Genomic DNA, 19,525 nt, shown 5'->3' with positions numbered 1-19,525 from the left:
AAAAAGAGAGATGTCTACTTTGTAGAAACAAAGATGGGCTATTCTCCTGGGAAGACTTAGAGAAACTAGGCACCTTCAAGATATTCAAGGATATCTAGCTCATGCCTCAAAGTTGAAATAAACAATAGTATCTCAAATATAGTCTAGCTAAATTTGCCTTCTCTGTTCCTCAGTATTTCATCTCTTATTCCCTAGTTTTTTTTAATGGTCATCCCCCCATACCTAGAGTGCCTACATGCCAACCTATATTTCATGTCCTCTTAAAAGATGTAGCTCAGGTACCATCTACTGCAAAAACAACCTGGATTCCTGATCTCCTAACTGCTAGGCCCCTTATTGCCAAACTAACACATATTTAATTTCGTTTTCCTCTCATATTACACACACACACACACACACACACACACACACACACACACACACAAACACACATGTACATATATGTATCTGTGTTTATATTTATGATTCAGGCACGGTGGTGCATTCCTATAATCCCTGCTCCTGAGCTCTTAATAATAATGTGCTAGTTGACTGGGTAACCACATTATGGCCAGTACCAATATGGTGATTATTTCAAGTCCCTGGGAGCAGAATGCCAAAGGAAGGGTGAACCAGTCCAGGTAGCAAATGGAACAGATCACAGTTTCTGCCACAGTTAGCAACAGGATCAACCCAATGAATGGCCAGGGAGACTCAGGCTCAAAAAAGCAAAAAAATAAAAACAAAACAAAACAAAAAACCTTTGATGTACACATGTACATCTATATGTAAGGCGCATATACACATCTTCACATCCATACACACACACACACACACATATATGTATGTATGTATTTTGATTTGTCTCTCTAACTAGATTTAAAGTTAAAGTGAAAGTAGAGATCCTTTCCTTTTCTGGGCTTACATTCCTCAGTTCCTAGCACAATGTTTGGCATTTCATAGAAAGCTGATTGCTTTCCCTGGGTACCCCAAAGTAGCAGTTAACATACCACTTCTACTATACATCTGACAAGAGCAATGACAAAGGAAACATTTTATAAACCAATGCCTCAGGTCATGGCTTCCACAACTATGTAATAAGTAATGATTTTTAATTTTGAAAGAAAAAACTATATCATTGCTTCAAGAATAAGTTCAGCAAGCATTTCAAAGCAATTAGGTTCCCATTATATGCTGCCAAGAAACTGTTGTAGGCATTAGAGACACAAAGACAGAAATCAAATAGTTTTCGTCCTCAATAAACTTAAATTCTGAGAGAAAACAAAGAAAAATAAAATCTTTGCTTACCATCTGCAGCAGTGCAGCGGGAGGCAAGTTCCCACAGGACTAATCCCATGGCATACATATCTATTCTCAAAAATGCATCCCTTTGAAAGTTTATAGCACCTTCTAAAACTTCTGGAGCCATATACCTTCGGGTACCAACCTGGAAAAGATGTTGAAAACAAAATTTGTTTATTAATGTTTCTGAAGCTTCACAATTTGAAGCTTCATGATTGGTCAAGAACTTCTAAAACTACAATAATTTTCCTTTCACAAGGGCGGCTAGGTGGTTTAGTGGATAAAGCACCGGCCTTGGAGTCAGGAGTACCTGGGTTCAAATCCGATCTCAGACACTTAGTAATTACCTAGCTGTGTGGCCTTGGGCAAGCCACTTAACCCCATTTGCCTTGCCAAAAAAAAAAAAAACCCTAAAAAACAAAACAAAAAAAATTTCCTTTCACTGAATTTCTGATTATCTCAGTCTCCTAGAAAGGAAATAATGTGGTAAGCTGAGAGACAGTTGGTTTGACGTCAGGAGGACTTAGGTTTAAATCTCAACACAAATACAAATACAAATCTTCCATGTGCTATGAGTCAGCACCTAACCACTTAGTTTCAGCTTTCTCAACTTCACTACATACTCCCAAGTTAAACTGACAAAGCTCAACTCCTTACCTTCAATGAAAAGGTGTAAGGGCCTAAAGGAAAGAAATGCTGAAAAAGAAGTGTTAATGGGTTTTGATGAGCCAAAGAAGGTTCTGTTTTATGTTTTAATTTTTTTTTTAATTTTTACAAGGCAATTGCTTTAAGTGGCTTGTCCAAGGCCACACAGCTAGGTAATTACTAAGTGTCTGAGGTCATATTTGAACTCAGGTACTCCTGACTCCAGGGCCAGTGCACTGCACAACCTAGCCGCCCCTATTTTAATTTTTAAAAACATGTTTTACGAGAAAAAAATTCACCAGCAGAGTAGAAAGGATGTATTTGGAAATGAATGTGATATAAAAACAGAAGACATTAATAAAAATAAAACAATGTATTTTGTCTTTTTTTCATAACAAGTACTTTATAAGCCAAAAGGTATTAAACAAATATAAACTATTAGCATTTTCCTTATCCTGACAATGGGCAGAGTATTACCCAATATGAATCTGAGAGAATATAATGCCTTAACTTAGAAATTCCTGTAACAATTCTTCATTGGCAAATCTTTGAGGAAAATATATTTTCCAAAAACATAAAAGCAGCTACAATATACAAATAATGAACAAGTTGAATAAAAGGAAATATTTCTTGATATCTAATTCATACCCAAAAGATACCTTACACCAAAGTCCAAATTATAAATCAAAACATTATAATTTTATTTAGTAGAGGAAGTGCATAAAAGGAAAGGAAGAACTCAACGATAGCATTATTCTAATGACTTAAGTATCCCTAGTCATTCTTTAAAAAAAAAATTTTAAGATGAATATTTGCCTTCTGTCCTATCTACCTGATTCCTGTCTTTCTCCAATGAGAAAGCAAGAAAATAAAAAAAAAAATTTTTTTTACAAGTCTGCATAGTCAAAAACAAATTCCTATTTTTGGCCATGTCAAAAAAATTGAAAGTACCGATTTGTATTATGATTCCATTAACCTTTTTATGGGTAGCCTATTTCATCATAAGTCCTCTGAAATTATGGCTGTTCATTATGTTGAAGAGAGTGGTTAAGTCAAAGTTGTTTATCCTTACAATATTACTGTTGTATAAATTGTTCTCCTGGTCCTACTCATTTCATTCTATATTACATGTTTTCCTACAGCTCCTCCAGTACAACATTTTTTCCCCTTCAATTCTGACATTCAGAATAGTATGAGATAAACTGTCATGGATGTTTTAATTTTCATGTCTTAAATTATTAGATATTTAAAGCATTTTTCATAAATTTATTGAGCGAAACTGCTTGTTAATATTGACCATTTATATCAATTGGGGATTGGTTTATTCTTAGAAATTTGATTCAGTCTTCTATATGTCTAAGAAATGAAGCTTTCATCAGAGAAACTTGATGTAAATTTTTTTCTCTATGCTTCTCTTCCAATTTTATTTTTATTAGTTTTGTCTGATTAAAAACTTTTTTACTTTATGTAATCAAAATTATCCATTTTACTTTCATTGACTCCATTTCTTATCTGGTTATGAATTCTCCCCATTCATTGATTTGACAGGTTAATTTCTTTCTGACTCCTCTAAATTGTTTATGATGTCACCCTTAATGTCTAAGTAACAATTCTATTTGAAGCTTATCTTGGTATATAGGAGCTAGATCTAGTTAATGCCTGACTGTTTCCCTGTTTCCCCAATAGTATTTATCCAATAGTGAGTTCCTGCCCCAATAGTTAGGATCTTGGTGTTTATCAAATTCTAGGCTATTTTGTTTCTTTGCTTATGTAAATTGCATTGTGTAATTTGTTCTACTAATCACCTAAACTAGTGTTTAACACAGTACCTGGGATATAGGAGGAACTTAATAAAGGGCATGGGGGCAGGTAAGTGGTACAGTGGATAGAGCACTGGCCCTGAAGTCAGGAGTACCTGAGTTCAAATCTGGCCTCAGACACTTAATAATTACCTAGCTGTGTGGCCTTGGGCAAGCCACTTAACCCCATTGCCTTGCAAAAAAAACAAACCAAAAAAAAACACCCCAAAAAAAACTAAAAAAAGGGGGGCATAGATTGGGAAAGTTCACTGCATGACTTTTTAAGTGGATTCAACTTATTCTAAAGAAATCCTAGCATCATTGGGGGAAAAAAAAGATACACAGTTCCTAACACATCTTATATGATAAAAATAATGGGCAGCTAATTTAGGTAATTATTTTAAAATATATTTTGTCATTATCCTCACCTGTCCATGGGTATCACCTGCAGATTTTCCTGCCTCAAATTTTAATGCCAAACCAAAATCAGCAATACAGGCTGTAAGATTGTTTTTCAACAACACATTTTTGCTTTTGATGTCCCTTTAAAATAAAGAGATAGGGAAGTTACTTGAAATAAGTTAAAACAAGTTATCTAATCATAAAAACAGAAGAATCATATGTAAAATTAGAAAATACAAAATTTACAGAGATGAAATAAAGCTTAACCTGAAAACAAGCCAAGTTCATTATAAACTCCTATTATTAAAATACGTAGTTAAATGAAAGCATTCCTTAAAGCAGTTTTGTAATGAGAATCAAAGACTCTAAGACCAAAAACACTTGTACTGCCTAGGTACATTTCATCTATGCCACTCTCATTCCCCAACTCCTGGATTAAAATAAGTGTATTCCTGCAGTTATTATATTCCAGGTTCACTTTCAAATAATCACCCATGTAAACAACTAAAAACCACCACTGGGAGAGATCAGAAATACTATATTACGTTCATTTTGGATCTCTACAATCTTTTAAGAGAGTACCTACCATGGCTATTCTTTGCCATCTTTTTCCCTAAGTGTTAAAGTCCAAGTTCTAGTTGCCTGTGAATTTTGTTTTTTTATTTATTCCCAACTAAGGCAAACTCTAGCTTGTTTTATCAATTCAGGTTTCCTGTGAAGTTATAGTTGGTTCACTGACAACCAGATTCCCTTTAATTTCCTATCTCCAATAGCTATTCTGAGCCTAAAAGGAGGGAGTTGAACTAAATGACCTCCAAGGTGTTTTCTGTTTTCACCTCAATGTACTAATTATCTTATAGTCAGATATATATATATATATATATATATATATATATATATACACACATATATATGTATATATAATATATATATATTACACACACACACACACACACACACAAAATAGGATCTAGAGAAAGTCACACAGGAAAAATAGAGATAGAAATGTGTAGAGAGATTAAGAAGGAAAAAAAGAGATAAACACAAACATATATGCTCTCCAATGATGTCCCCCAGACGTTTATTCCTTGAATAGCTTAATATAGATAGAAATATATAGAGAGAGAAGAGAAAAAGAGATAGACAGAAACAAACATGCTCTCAGGTGATGTCCCCCAGATTATTCCTTGGATAGCTTAATGTATTAAAGGAGGAGCTATGACACAGTACCATATGGGATAGTGGTACCTTAAGAAGAAATGAAATGCTACAAAAGATATGTCTATGATAGCATATGACAGAATTATATAGATATAAAACTGTAATGTATCTCAGAGGCATCTAGTTCAACCCCTTCACTTTACATATGAACAAATAAGGCCCAGATAGGCTAAGTGACTTGCCTCACAAGAGTTTTAAAGCACCAAGGGCTTTAAAGTTTGAACTCAGGTCTTTCTAAATACTTTTATTTTGATCTCACACAACTGTAATTAAAACAAGTGTCTGCCTGGAAAAGAAAAGAAACCATCCAAAGTGAACATCATATTTGAAGAAAAGTTAACTCTTTACATGAAATAGAAATATTTTTTCACGTCAAAACAGTCTGGAAAAGTAATTTATTTTATACATTATTGGTTTAATCTTTGTTTTCTATGTACTGGCTAAAGAAATGTCTTTATGATAATTCAGATTATCAGGGAATTAATTAAAAGTGGTTACAATCTCCCCTCTTAAATGCATGCCATTATTCCTAATTTATATTTTTAAAGCTAAAATATTAATTTCTACCTTTTTATGACAAAGCAAATACATGTTAATTTATCTAATTTCTGAAAGAAAGGTTAGGAATAAGAAAGTGAAATTCATTAGCAAGGGGAGCTAATGTATAGTTTACCAAAGATACTTTCAAACAAAATTTAGAACCAAACTAAAAAGCAAATATAATCAACTTTCTCCTATTAATACCAATTGGAAAATTGGAAAAAGCACATTTAATCTAAAGATTAAGTTTAAACAGATTACTTAAGAAAAACAGATTTATCTACCTGTGTGATATGGCAGGTTTGTGACCATCTTTTAAACCAGGTATATCCTCATGTAAATATGCCAATCCTCTGGCCATAGTTTCAGCAATATGGCACAATTCATTCCAAGAGACCACATTAGCCTTAAGAAAGTCAGTTAATGAACCCTGAAAAAGGAAAAAAAAAACCATTTCATTTACTTTTTATAACAGCTACACCGATATGGAGATGAAATCATGATCTATCAGTATGTATAATCTCCCTCTACCTCTATCCCTAGTCTTTTCAATTTTACATGATTCTGTGGCACCGTTGCAATCCAGGTGATATATCTCAATTTGGTCTCACTCATGCTTGCTTCTCTATTATATAAAAACATTCTTCTTTATCCCTTGAAAATAAGGAAAATGGGAGCAAACTGTGAGTAATTTCAACAAATATCTGGAAAGTTACCCTTTTTTAGCATGGTCTGAACCTTCTCTTCAGAGATCCAGGATACTTAGTTTTAACCTATATCTGAGGATACACTGATTTCTTTTTTAGGTTTTTGCAAGGCAGTGGGGGTTAAGTGGCTTGCCCAAGGCCACACAGCTAGGTAATTATTAAGTGTCTGAGACCTGATTTGAACCCAGGTACTCCTGACTTCAGGGCCAGTGCTTTATCCACTGCACCACCTAGCCGCCCCGATACACTGATTTCTAAAGGACGTTCACTCTAGTTCTATTTTGATGCCTCACTAATGTGTGGAGGTGAGTAACTCAGGACCTATTCCAGCAAAATGCCAACTTAGGGATACTTTGCCAAATTGTAAATATTTTAATTACTGACCTGGAGATCTCATATCTGTTACGTGAACACCAACCTAGTTAAATTTGGAAACGTTTTTAAACTAGCCAGACGGCCACCAGGTGATCATTTTTTTCAGCCACAACTCAGAAAGATTGTCTAGAAAGACATTAAGGAGGTACTGTCTACCTTAGTTAAGGACAAATTACCAATTTCTTTCAAACAAAACAGTTATGCTTTTTAAACTGAATGATTATAGAAAAATGAAAATTCTTAGTTATTATTTACAATGATAAAAATAGACCTGAAATGTTATGGCAAAGGACTCAAAAATGAAAAATCAAGAATGATTTAATGGAAAGGAATATTGCCCACACAGTAAATAGCCCAAGTTTATAGTCCCAGCTGTACTATTAATTACTTATATGTTGACCTGATCAAAATTTTCTGTTTCTGTGAACCTCATCCTAAAAAGAGGGATCTAGGGTAGATAACTTTGAATGTCCCTTCTGGTTTTGAAATATTATAACATAATAATATTGCACAATTCAACATTCAAGAAATTTTTTAAAATTTTAAGAGAAAATTAAAGGATTCTTGAATGAAGAGGGCAGTACAGAAAATAACAGCTCACCACTAGAGTTTGTGCTATTGTAATTTTTTAAATTATCATAACATTTTTGAGAAAGGCAATAGCTTTCCTATTGTATATATGGTAAAGCTGAAAAGAAATACCAAATGTCTTTGTAATGGTCAACCAGAAGTTGTCTCTCCCAGTAGACCATGTGCTCCAAGAAGGCAAAGAAGTCTTTTGCCTTTCTTTGTACCCTCAGAACTTAGCACCAGGGTGTGACCCAGAAAAAACCTGCTGACCAACTGACAGCATGTCAGTGATAGAGAGGAGAACCGAGAGGCTAGTTTTCCTAAGTTCTACATTTAAGCCATCAAACGAAGCATGTAGCAAAAGTAAGAAATCATACTGAACAAAAGGGTTCACTCAAAATGACTCATAAATAAGAGATGAAAATTACTAATCATATGGTTGCGTCAGAAGCAGTCACATGGAAATGTTCTGAGAGAAAAGAAAATTGGAAAACACAAGAAAGAAGAAAATAGAGATAAAATGCTTCTTATTCATCTCCATTATTCTCTAAACAAGAAAACACCTAAGCAGTTTTAATTTTTGCTAATGATACTATATTTTAATAGTATCCTCATTGTTAAAACATGGAAAATATTAATTTTTTCAAGTGAATTTTAGGAAGTCACCTGCTATATTTCCATTTTAAGCAGTTTTAATTTTTGCTAATGATACTATATTTTAATAGTATCCTCATTGTTAAAACATGGAAAATATTAATTTTTTCAAGTGAATTTTAGGAAGTCACCTGCTATATTTCCATTTTCAGAATGTCTACATATAAAGAACAAAAAATAGTGGTCTTTATAGCTCCTAAAAACTGTTTATAGTCTATTTACAGAGGTAGTACAACCTAAAATGTATTTATTGGAAGTGGGCAGTTGTTGAGACAAAAACATTTCTCCTTGTGGATATAAGTGAATCACTAGAAATGTTTTACCTTTTCATGAAAAGCAGTGATTAGCCAGAGATCAACATCAACACTGGTGCCTCGTTTTTCTGCACCAATAAACTGCAATATATTCTCATGTTTCATTCCAGGAAGACTATATACTTCATATTCATTTTGCCATGATTGTTTGTCCTGAAAAAGAAAAAAATATTTAATGCAAAAGGTAAATATGCATATGATTGCTAAATTAAATAATTCTGGGACAAGGTCTAAAATAAATTGAGCACTGAAAAAATTTCTTTCAAAAAGATTAATAAAATCCTGACAAAGGTAGTATTGTTACACTCTGAGTATCTGGAAAAAACAGGTATCTCCAAATGTTATAATTAATATGCACAGTGATCAGAAATGTTTGATTGTTGTAATTATGCATAGGTGAAAAAGCTTATGTTTGCTATTCAAAGGGGAGAAAAGAGGACTGAGGCACAGAATTTCATCTTTTTATATTTCCAGGCATTAATACAGGACCTTGATACCTAGCAGATGTTTAATATATGTTTTCTGATTTGAAGTTAAAGTGAACTATTAGGGGTGGCTAGGTGGCGTAGTGGATAAAGTACCAGCCTTGGAGTCAGGAGTACCTGGGTTCAAATCCGGTCTCAGACACTTAATAATTAGCTAGCTGTGTGGCCTTGGGCAAGCCACTTAACCCCATTTGCCTTGGAAAAAAGAAACAAACCTAAAAAACAAACCTAAAGCGAGCTATTACTAGCTAATTTTTGATGTACCTTAGCATGTATTAAGTAAGACTCACTCTGGAAGTATTATATTAATATTCCTATCAATCCAAACTGAAGAAATACTATAGTGTGGGACTTCAGCATATATATATTTCTACATGACATTAGAAGGTCTGTTACCTAACAGTATGAGGACTTATTATCCCTAATTCAGAATAATCTTTTGTAAAGAAAATAACTCTTATGGAGCTCTAACTTTTCCAGAGCCTTAGACATATACAAATAACTCTGCAATGTTGAAAAGATTCAACTGGTATGCAATTCTACAGAAAATCATTATTGTTTTTCTTTCCAAAGACTTACAAACTATAGTCCTTCCTAGTGAAATTTTGATAATTATTCAAACTATCAAAATTAAAATAGATAGGGGCAGCATTTCAATAATCTAAAGTAAATCTATTTCAGTAGGAAAGTGATCCCTAGTTAATTAATTTAAACTATCTCTAAAGGGATAGAATCATTAGCTATAGCATTTTTTACATTTGAAGGATCACTATCACTGCTGAAAGCTGTGAATTTAAACTACTTAGTTATCTATAGTATAATACTAATATTTCTCATGATCATATATATTTATGAATGTGGTTGAATAAAGTTCAGGATTTAACTTTCTTGGTTCAAAGTGTGAATGGTAGGACCTTTAATATTAGAAAATTTGGATAGGGTTTTCTCATATATTACTTACCAAGTTGAGATGAGATGGACAAGACCAAAAGAGAAAATTCAAAGTGTCAGAAAGGTCTTAGTGTAGTTTTAAGTTTTTAACACCCTAGTAAGCTTTAAAATGTTAAATATTAAGACCTTTAGGATACTTTAAAACAAAGATACTGAAAAAAAATATATATCTCATCCCAAATATTGCTATCAGCATAGGAGGAAAATTTGAGTTCTACTATTTCAGCTGCATCAGACAGAGTGACAATGTAATCCCATTAGCATTCATTCTTTCCTTTGCCCAAGACAGCATCACCAAACTCAGTGAGCTATATCACACTTAGTCATTGATATAACAGAGCAAATCACATAGTAGGCACTCAAAAATTATTTCTGAACTGATTATCTGAAATCATCACTGCAGGAAAGAGATTACAAAGGGAAGATTCTGGTGGTGGTAAGTCATGAGTCTCAACATAATATATAAAGTCCAGTAACAATTTTTAAAGTGTTAAGCAAATTATTAGAGGTTGTGGGAGAATGTGATAGTTGCCATATTCTACCAATAAAGAAGACTCTAAAGCTGGGTGATTGTGTAAGAATTGTTTGCTTCTTGATTAAAGTACAAAAGGAAACAGAAATAAGAGTTATTCTATTTCTTTTGGCCTCCCTTGCAAAAAGCATCCATGCACAGAGTAGACGTTTTTAAAAGGATTTGTTGAATTAAATTTTAGCCTGACATTTAAATTCAAAATGGCTTTTCCTCTGAAAGCCAACCTACTCTCCTCTCTAAATTGTTTGCTTTTCTGGACTATAATTACACATCTCATTTGAAGAGAAATCTAATTACCAAGACAACAAGATATATTGGAGGCATCACTTTCACTTAGCACTTTTTATTAGCTGAGAACTAAAAAAAAATTCATAAGTTTCTTCTCATTATAAGGAACAGGGGAAGGCTGGTACTGCTAGTTCCACTTTCTAGATAAGGAAACAGGAAAAAGAATGTTCAACAAGTGCTTTCATACAACTCAGGGCAGAATCATGATGTGAATGTTTCCAGATGATTTCTGACTTGCACAGGCTACCTTGCAGCTATATGTGTATAAAAATTATACATATGTAGGACTAAAAACAAAAAAAAAATCAACATACCTGTATTGGAAATATTTTCACAGCCACATATTCATTCAGTAATTGAGCTTTCCAGACACAACCAAATCTCCCCCTTGCTTTTATTTCTAATAACTGTAGGGGCTTCAAGCCTAGTAACGGAGAAGGTGGGGGTGGTCCTGGATCCTATAGACAATTTTAAAAAATTATAATAGTCTGAATAATCAATATACTACAATGTTAAACTCAGAAAATACATAAGAAAATAGAAATATATTAAAAGTAGAAATCTGACAACACACAGGTGACATTAAGATTTTTTAGAAGTGTTCATAAATTATTTCCTCAATTAATAATGATTTGCAGTCATCACTACAAAGAAGGCAATCTAAGATTTTAAATGATGAGTTTTTATAAGAGAATTTTATACTGGAGCTAGAGCTGAAAAGTAAAAAAGAAAAGAACTTGGAAAAATTCTTTGCTTACCAAGAAGTTAAAATTTCCAAGAAAAATATCTTCTCTGTAAAAAAATACTAAGAAGAGCTTTTGTACTAAAAGGTTTTGTCCACTTTATGATACTTTAATGCTTAAAAGTATTAGAAGTACAAAGGCTGAGAAATTATTGGTTACTTGTAGCTGTACAAAGGATGAGAAAATATCAGTTACTTATAGCTGTCTCTCAAAGGACCTTTCTCAATAGCCAACTTTTATACTAGAGTCCCTAGAAAGCCTTAAATCTAATGCAAAGTATTAAAAAAAAGCCAAAAGGACTGTACATAAGTACGTATACACACAAAGAAATAATATGCATAAATATCTTTACACTTATGCTTCCCTAATTAATCTAACTCTTAATTTTTCAACTAGAAGTACATGCTTTGGCTTACAGTGAAGAACATGAGACAGTGCATGGAATTAGAAGGTAGTAGTCTTAGGTCCTGACACTGTTCTTCCTGTGGGAGCCTGTGCAGGTCACAGTTTCTTTGGATGCAGTTGGTCATCTGTAAAATAAGGGGCCTAAAGCTAGGCTCCAAGAAGTGGTCTGGGGGGACATTAACTAATGTATTTTGGAGTTGACCATGGATACCATATTAACTGCTAATGGTAATCAGAGAGGCTTGGGGGATCTACTTTGGTTTGTAGATAGGGAGAAGTGAGAGAAATGGGCTATCTACAGGGTACCACAACAATAATAAAAAGAATACTCCTGTAAGTACAAATGAACCAAGAAAGCATCTTGTCTTTCACTAAATTCCACAACTTCATCTTGTCATCCAAAAGACCCTTGTTTTTCAAGGGAATACTAATATAGAGGAAAGGTCACTGGACCTGGAGTCAGCTATGTGATCATGGGCAGATCATTTACATACTAAGAATTCATTTTCCTCTCTACACAGTGGGGAAAGTATTGCTGCATTATACCCATCAAAAGGATGTTAGTTAAAAATGTACTTCAGAGAAAGGTGCAGATTAACCTGTCCATATCTTCTCCCCTCGTGTCCTTCTTTTCCACATCTACCCATAAATCCTACACAGGAATTCCACCCAAATGTCTGAAGGTTTTCTTTTAAACCTTTTAAAATTCTGTAGAAATGGAGCGCAGTGGACAGAGCACTGGTTCTGGAGCCAAGAGGACCTGAGTTTGAATCCTACCTTAGACCCTTAATAATTGACTGGTTGTGTGACCTTGGGCAAATCACTTAACCCAATTGCCTTAAATAAAATTATTTTTTAAAAAACTAAGTAGGTCTTTTTATCCATTAACCTTCATTATTATAGTATGAATGACCTATGTCCTTTACTTGAAGGTATCCCTAACCTCAGTTTTTTGACACAATTCCTCCCTAGTGATGTAGTCTCCATTGTCCTTGGGTGACCTGCAATTTAAATGCTACAGATTGCATTGTTTCATGATTCAGGCATATAGAATCACCAAAAGAATACCAATATTAAAAAGAACTATTGTTTTTTGGAGAAATCTAGTCATTAAAAGGATGAGGCAACTTCCCAACAGCAACTCAAAATACTGTTCTTCTAGTACTCAATTTGGATCCCAACTCATTATCTATCAATAATGCCAATCTAGGACAGATCAATTTTATAGACTATCCAGACAATCATATATCATGTATAACCACCCATATTCACAAAAAGTTCCTCTCCTCCATACAGAATCCATGCTCAACATTCTCCATAACAGTGATAAACATCTATATGACTAACTTATTTCCCTGTTTCATGGCTTTCTTTATATTATACATATTCACTGAACAAAGTCATCTCTACTATTAGAACCCTCAAAGAATATCACATGACTTCAAAATATGTACAGAAAGGCACTCCATTGGATAGTCTTTACAGCACTTTATTCTATCAAAGTACTCTTATAGTCAATAACAATTATAATAAAAGTTACTATGAATCTCCCTTAATGAGCACTGCAAAGTTTCCAGATCTGATGCAATCAGCACAAGATTATTTGGAAATAGAAGCTTCTGGAATTCCTCATTTATAAGGGTCCTTATTAGTCTTGGAACTGGAGATCTTCCATGACAGTGGCAAACTTTAGGAAAGATAAAACTTCCCAAAACTTCACTTGATAAAAAATAATAATCAGATGGTCATTAAACAAATTTATCTGTTGTATCTTTCAAACAATTTTGTAGGAATTGTAATGTGAGAAGAAAGCCTTTTAAGATGACATTGCTCTACCAAGCTTTCTTAAATAATCCAAAAATAGTAAGCACAGTGGGGTATCTTACATTTTCTGTACCCTTTGCTATAATATAGCACATTACTATACTGACAAGTAGTTTTCTAGAGACAATCATTTGCAAGCTGCCCCCAGAGCATATTATATTGTTCTTATACAATTTTTGGAGAGATGGGAAAGGAGGCAAATGAATCAGCAGTCACAGTTATTTCCCAGCAGCCTTTTTTTGGAAATGGTAAAATAAAAGATTTTTTTCCCTAAGCAATTAAGTTTTCTTCCCCCAGTCTACTATATCTTGAGTATCAACCTGTCAATAATACCCTAACAACAATATTACCTCTAGAAAGGATTTTCTCTGCATATACTTGGTCCAGCACAGCTGCTCTCTTGCTGTTTTGGTCAGGTTATTCCATTTCCTAACAATGATGTTAAGATTTTACTTGAGATAATATGAATTTAAATGTGGTAGCTGTACTGCTATTGATGAAATTTATAACAGAAATCTTGACAAGTCTTTACATTTTTTTGTCTGTGTGTTGCACCCTTTCCAATTTCATCCTTAAATGCCTTCTGGATTATCAGTCATAGTTGTACCTCTTGCCAAGTTTTCTGACAACTTGTTTTTCTCTCTACTGATTCTCAATGTCTTATGAAGCGAGACTGCTCATAATCTTCCATAACCTTCTGTAAAATTTTACAAACAAATTTGTATTCTAAACTGGTGTAGCCTATCGGTACCAAATTTTCCTACTTGGCAGAGATCGAATGTTTACTGGCTGAGAGAGTTAATTCTGTTAAGTGACTTATACTGATTAAACTTCACCAGAAAATAAAGATAGTGTTTCAATATCTATCCCTTTACTTTACTCATTTTCCATTTTCTGTCATCTATATTTTGCTTAAACGGGCTAGACTGAAGTTTCTTAAATTGCACATTATTTCTTGGTTTATTCTTTTTTCTTCCTTGCCAATTATTTTCATCTAACTTAATCAATGGTTAGATTATAAATAGAATGATGATCATTTCCTAGCTGTCAAAATGCAATAAATTTATTTATATTATCTGATTCTTGCCATATATGGCTCCTCCAAACCTTCTTACAGAAGGGTATCCATAAAATGTAGTATGAACCTTCTGTACTATCTTCAAACCTTTTCCTCTCTTATTATACCTGAAACACATTTTCCAAAATACTTTTCTTATGGCTAGACTAGCTTTGCATGAAGTAATTCTGCATTAAAGAATACTTCCAGGGTGGCTAGGTGGTGCAGTGGATAAAGCACTGGCCCTGGAGTCAGGAGTACCTGGGTTCAAATCACTTAATAATTACCTAGCCATGTGGCCTTGGGCAAGCCACTTAACCCCATTTGCCTTGCAAAAAAAAAAAAATACTGCCAATTTAATTTTGAAGGTTTTATCAAGTTACTCACAAAGTAACTATTCTTTAACAGACATTTACTTGTATATAACAAATCTATAGTCATGGCTACTTATCTCTTTGTAAATTCTTAACAGGTCCACTTGTGTACCGACTGATCTGTTTGCTGTCCTTGTGTACAATACTGACAATTTTCATCTCCATTCCTTCATGCTGTTTATGCCCAGTATCTAGATATGCATGAAATGGTCTTTTGAAAAGGTCATCCACTCTCTTCTCTCCCTCTTCTCAACCCCTCACAATCTGGCTTCACACTTATCATTCTAAAAAACGTGTTCTTTCCAAAATTACAGTGATTTCTTACTAATCAAATCCAATGGACTTTTCTCAACCCTCCTTCTCCTGACTCTACCATCTCTGACACTGATAATCATCCTCTCCTCCTTGATACTCTCTTCTAAGTTTTTGGGACATCAAAAATTCTTTCTTAGATCTACTGACATCCCTCTGACCAATCTTAATTCCTTTGCTCAATCTTCATCCATATCACACCATTTAACCCTAGGTTTCCCACAAGGTTTTTGTCTTGGGATCTCTACTCTTCTTCCTCTATATTACTTCACTTGGTGTTCTATCCCATAGACTTAATTACCATTTCCATGCTGATGAGTCTCAAATTTAACTATCCTACCCTAACTTCACTGTTGACTTTCAATCTCATATCTCCAACTACCTTCAAGAAATCTCAAATTAGATATCCAGTAAAACATATTAAAGTCAATATGTTCAAAACAGAATTCATTATCTTCCCCCAAACCCTCTAGCCCTCTTAAGTCTCCTATAACAATAACTCACTAGCATTTCTCCTAAGTCCTCTCCCTCTTCTGTGTTATAACTGCTGAGGGAAACACCTTCCTTCCAGTTCCTCAGGTTTGAAACCTAGATTTAATCCTTGACTCTTCACCATCTCTCATTTCCTCCCTCCACATCCTTTGCATTTCTTATACATCCCTTTCTGTCTTTTGACACCGCCACCATTCTGAAGCAGGCCTTTATAACCTCAAAACTGAACTATTTCAATAACCTGCTAGTGGGGATGCCTGCCTCAAGCTTCTTGCCATTCTAATCCATCCTCCATTCATTTCTTAAACTGCCTACATTAAAACATAAGTCCAACCATGTCATTTTTCTCCCCTGCCCCCTAATTAATAAACCTCCTTATCACCTCCAGGATCAAACAGAAAATCCTGTTTGGCATTGAAAGACATTCATAATCTAACCCCCTCCCACCTCTTTTTCCATTTTACTACTTTCCACCACATACTCTTCAATACTATGGTCTTAGCCTCCTTATTATCCTGCAAACAAGTAGACCCTCTCTTGCCTCTGGGCATTTTTCTGACTGTCTCTCCATGCCTGAGACACTCTAGACTCTACCAATTGGCTTCCCCAGCTTCCTTTAAATCCCAGCTTGTCTCACCTTGTACAGAAAATCTATCCTAAATTCTCAGTTCGAATGCCTTCCTTCTCTTAACCATTCCCACTTAATCTTTTCCATAATCCATATCCCTTTCCTTGACTGTGAGGATAGGGACTCTCTTTTGACTATTTTTGCACTCCAGTACTTAGCATAGTGCTCGGCACACCACAGGCCCTTCTCCCCTCTGCTTCTTGGTTTCTCTGGCTTCCTAGCAACACTCAGTTCAAATTCCTTCTTCTGCAGCAGGACTTTCCCAAAGTTACCTAGTTAGTATGTGTTATCTCCTCTATCAGACTGGAAGTTCATTAGGGATAGACAGATACTGCTTTTGTATTTCTTTGTATTCCCAGTGTGAAACACAGAACCTCAAAATATACTTGATGTCTGTTTAGCTATTTTCCAGCCATGTCTGACTCTTCATAATCGATTCCATTTGGGGTTTTCTTAGCAAAAGATATTGGAGAGGTTTGTCATTCCATTCTTCAACTGATTTTACAAATCAGTTGAGGCAAACAGGGCTAAGTGCCTTGCCCAGGGTCACACAATGTTTGAAGCCAGATTTGAGCTCAGTAAGATGAGTATTCCTGACACAAGGCCCAGCAATCAATGTTCTAGGGTCACACCAAGCTATTCATCACACATAGCAATGCTTAATTAATGCTTGTTGACCAATAAGAAAAGCTATTCTGCTAACTTGTTTATTTGAATCTCCAATGAAGATCCCAGCCATCCTCCCATTTAGTTGCAAGTTTTATTTGTCTTCTTACTTCCTTTATAGCTGAAACTGATACATGAGAATGTCAGGATCAAATTCCAACAATCTATATCCTCACAAGTCACTGAACAAAAATCCCAAATTTACAGTATATACTAACAATTACATTAATTCTAAAGACAGTTTCAAAGTCATATTCTCAGCAACTACTTTCAGCCCCAACTGCTTTTCTGCCACCAACAGAAATTAAAGAAGACTACAGGCTGTGACTGTGTTGTAGTTTTCTTTATTTCATCAGTTGCCAAGACCAAGGCATTCATCTTCAAGTTAAGATTCTTCTTAATTAATTAGGTTGGTCTTTGGGAAGCACATTCAGTCTAATGTCAGGGCCATTCCTGAAGCATTCAAAGTGTGGTGGATAACTTGTGAGGATTTGCACAAACTAGCAGAGACTGGGGGCAGCTAGGGGCAGTGGATAAAGCACCTGCCCTGGAGTCAGGAGTACCTGAGTTCAAATCAGATCTCAGACACTTAGCCGATCTCAGACACTTAGCCATGTGGCCTTGGGCAAACCATTTAACCCCATTTGCCTTGCAAAAACCTAAAAAAAAACAAACAAAAAAAAAAAACTAGCAGAGTCTGCAGGGTTACCTCTTGTGAGATACTACAGGACTTTAGGCAGCTAGGTGGTGCAATGGATAGAGCATCAAGAAGGGAGTTTGAATCTGGCCTCAGGCACTTTCCACTTACTAGCTGTATGACCTAGGGCAAGCCACTTAATCCTGACTTGCCTGGCATCTAGGGCCATCTCCAATCATCCTGATTCATATCTGGCCACTGGACCCAAATGGTTCTGGAGGAGAAAGTGAGACTGGTGACTTAGCACAGGTTCCCCCCTCCCCTGATCCAATTTATGTGCTTATCATGGCATTACTTCTCCAATGACATGATCTTCTTTGAAAATGAAAGAAAAAAAATTACTATAGGACTTTAAGATTCAGAAAAATTACCACTTGGCTTGCCCATGGTCACCTGGATAATAAGGGCCAGACTAGCAATCTGAATCAAGTCTCAATGATTCCAAATCTAGCATCCTACTTATTAAACTACAACACTACTGTGAGGAGAGGGCTTTTAAACATTAAATCAAAAGATGCAAACAAGAGAAAATGCCAACCAAGTAGAATATGAATAAGTTTTGTATATGGGCTCAAAAAGGAAATTGTATTTCTATCATGCTAGGACCAGCCTAGTTAAATCTAGAGGTTCAATCCCTAGCAGGCTGGCTACCATGTGATGAAAGTTTTCAGTTGTAATTATTCAGTAACCATCCTCCAAAATTCACCATTTTTAGAGAAGAGTACATGTCCACACAAAAGAAGCCATGGATACTTGGGGACAAAGGCAGTATATGGATAGGGACCTGTGCTTTCATTGATATAGAAAATGTCTAGGTGAGGAAATTCCCTCTACTAACATAGATCAGCACCTTTTCTACAACTAATAACGAATTGCTCAGAGCACTGTCAAGTTAAGTAATTGGAACCAAGGTCACATGTATCAGAGGCATGATCTGAACCCTTGAAGCTAACTTCAGAGCAGCTCTAAGATCTTCCTTTATCCCTTGTTTTGATGCTGGGCTTACTTGGGTACCTACAACTAAAGCAATTAAATAGAAAACTTGGAAAAGATCCAGAAGAAAGCAACTGAAATGATTAAAAGATTAGATTAAAAGCACTGTAAAGGAAACAATAAAGTAATTCAGTGATTTAAACTCCCCCCCAAAAAAGAAGCCAAAGGGGGAGTTCCCTAACAATAGTAAAATCATGAATTAGTTCTTTATTTTTCATGCAGTAAAGGACAAGATAAAATCAATTACATCATAAAGGGAATTTAAGCTAAACATTGGGGCTGAAGAGACAACTTCCTAATAGCAAAGAATGTCAACCCAAAGCACTTGTATCCATATATCTGCCTATGTTTCTCTTTCCTTTTTTCCTTCTTCCCTGGTAATACTGCAAACCTGCAAACGCTAATTCAGGGCACTGTACAGCCCAGAAAGCTGGACTCAAGAAGGTTGTTGATACTTCTATTTGACACAGATACCCTCTCCTTCTTTCTCTACACCCAAATTAAGGATTAGGAAACAGTATAATGTATTTTTTTAACATAAAAGTTAAATATTTGCTTTCCTGAACAGGA

The 19,525-nt window shown here is 34.9% G+C and overlaps 1 protein-coding gene across 1 annotated transcript in view; it reads right to left on the bottom strand.

Annotated features, from left to right (window-relative positions):
- ACVR2A (activin A receptor type 2A) overlaps positions 1-19,525 on the bottom strand; it is a 164,726-nt gene that overhangs the window by 11,046 nt on the left and 134,155 nt on the right. The window contains exons 5-9 of the mRNA XM_074215125.1: positions 11,079-11,222; positions 8,518-8,661; positions 6,173-6,318; positions 4,154-4,268; positions 1,288-1,426 (exon numbers count right to left, since the gene is read on the bottom strand). Coding sequence (XP_074071226.1) covers positions 1,288-1,426; positions 4,154-4,268; positions 6,173-6,318; positions 8,518-8,661; positions 11,079-11,222 — 688 coding nt within the window. The remainder of the gene's footprint in view (positions 1-1,287; positions 1,427-4,153; positions 4,269-6,172; positions 6,319-8,517; positions 8,662-11,078; positions 11,223-19,525) is intronic.

Source organism: Macrotis lagotis, chromosome 1, assembly GCF_037893015.1.
Source record: "Macrotis lagotis isolate mMagLag1 chromosome 1, bilby.v1.9.chrom.fasta, whole genome shotgun sequence".
In the NCBI taxonomy this organism is placed as follows: Eukaryota; Metazoa; Chordata; class Mammalia; order Peramelemorphia; family Peramelidae; genus Macrotis; species Macrotis lagotis.
This window is presented reverse-complemented; position numbering and strand designations above follow the sequence as displayed.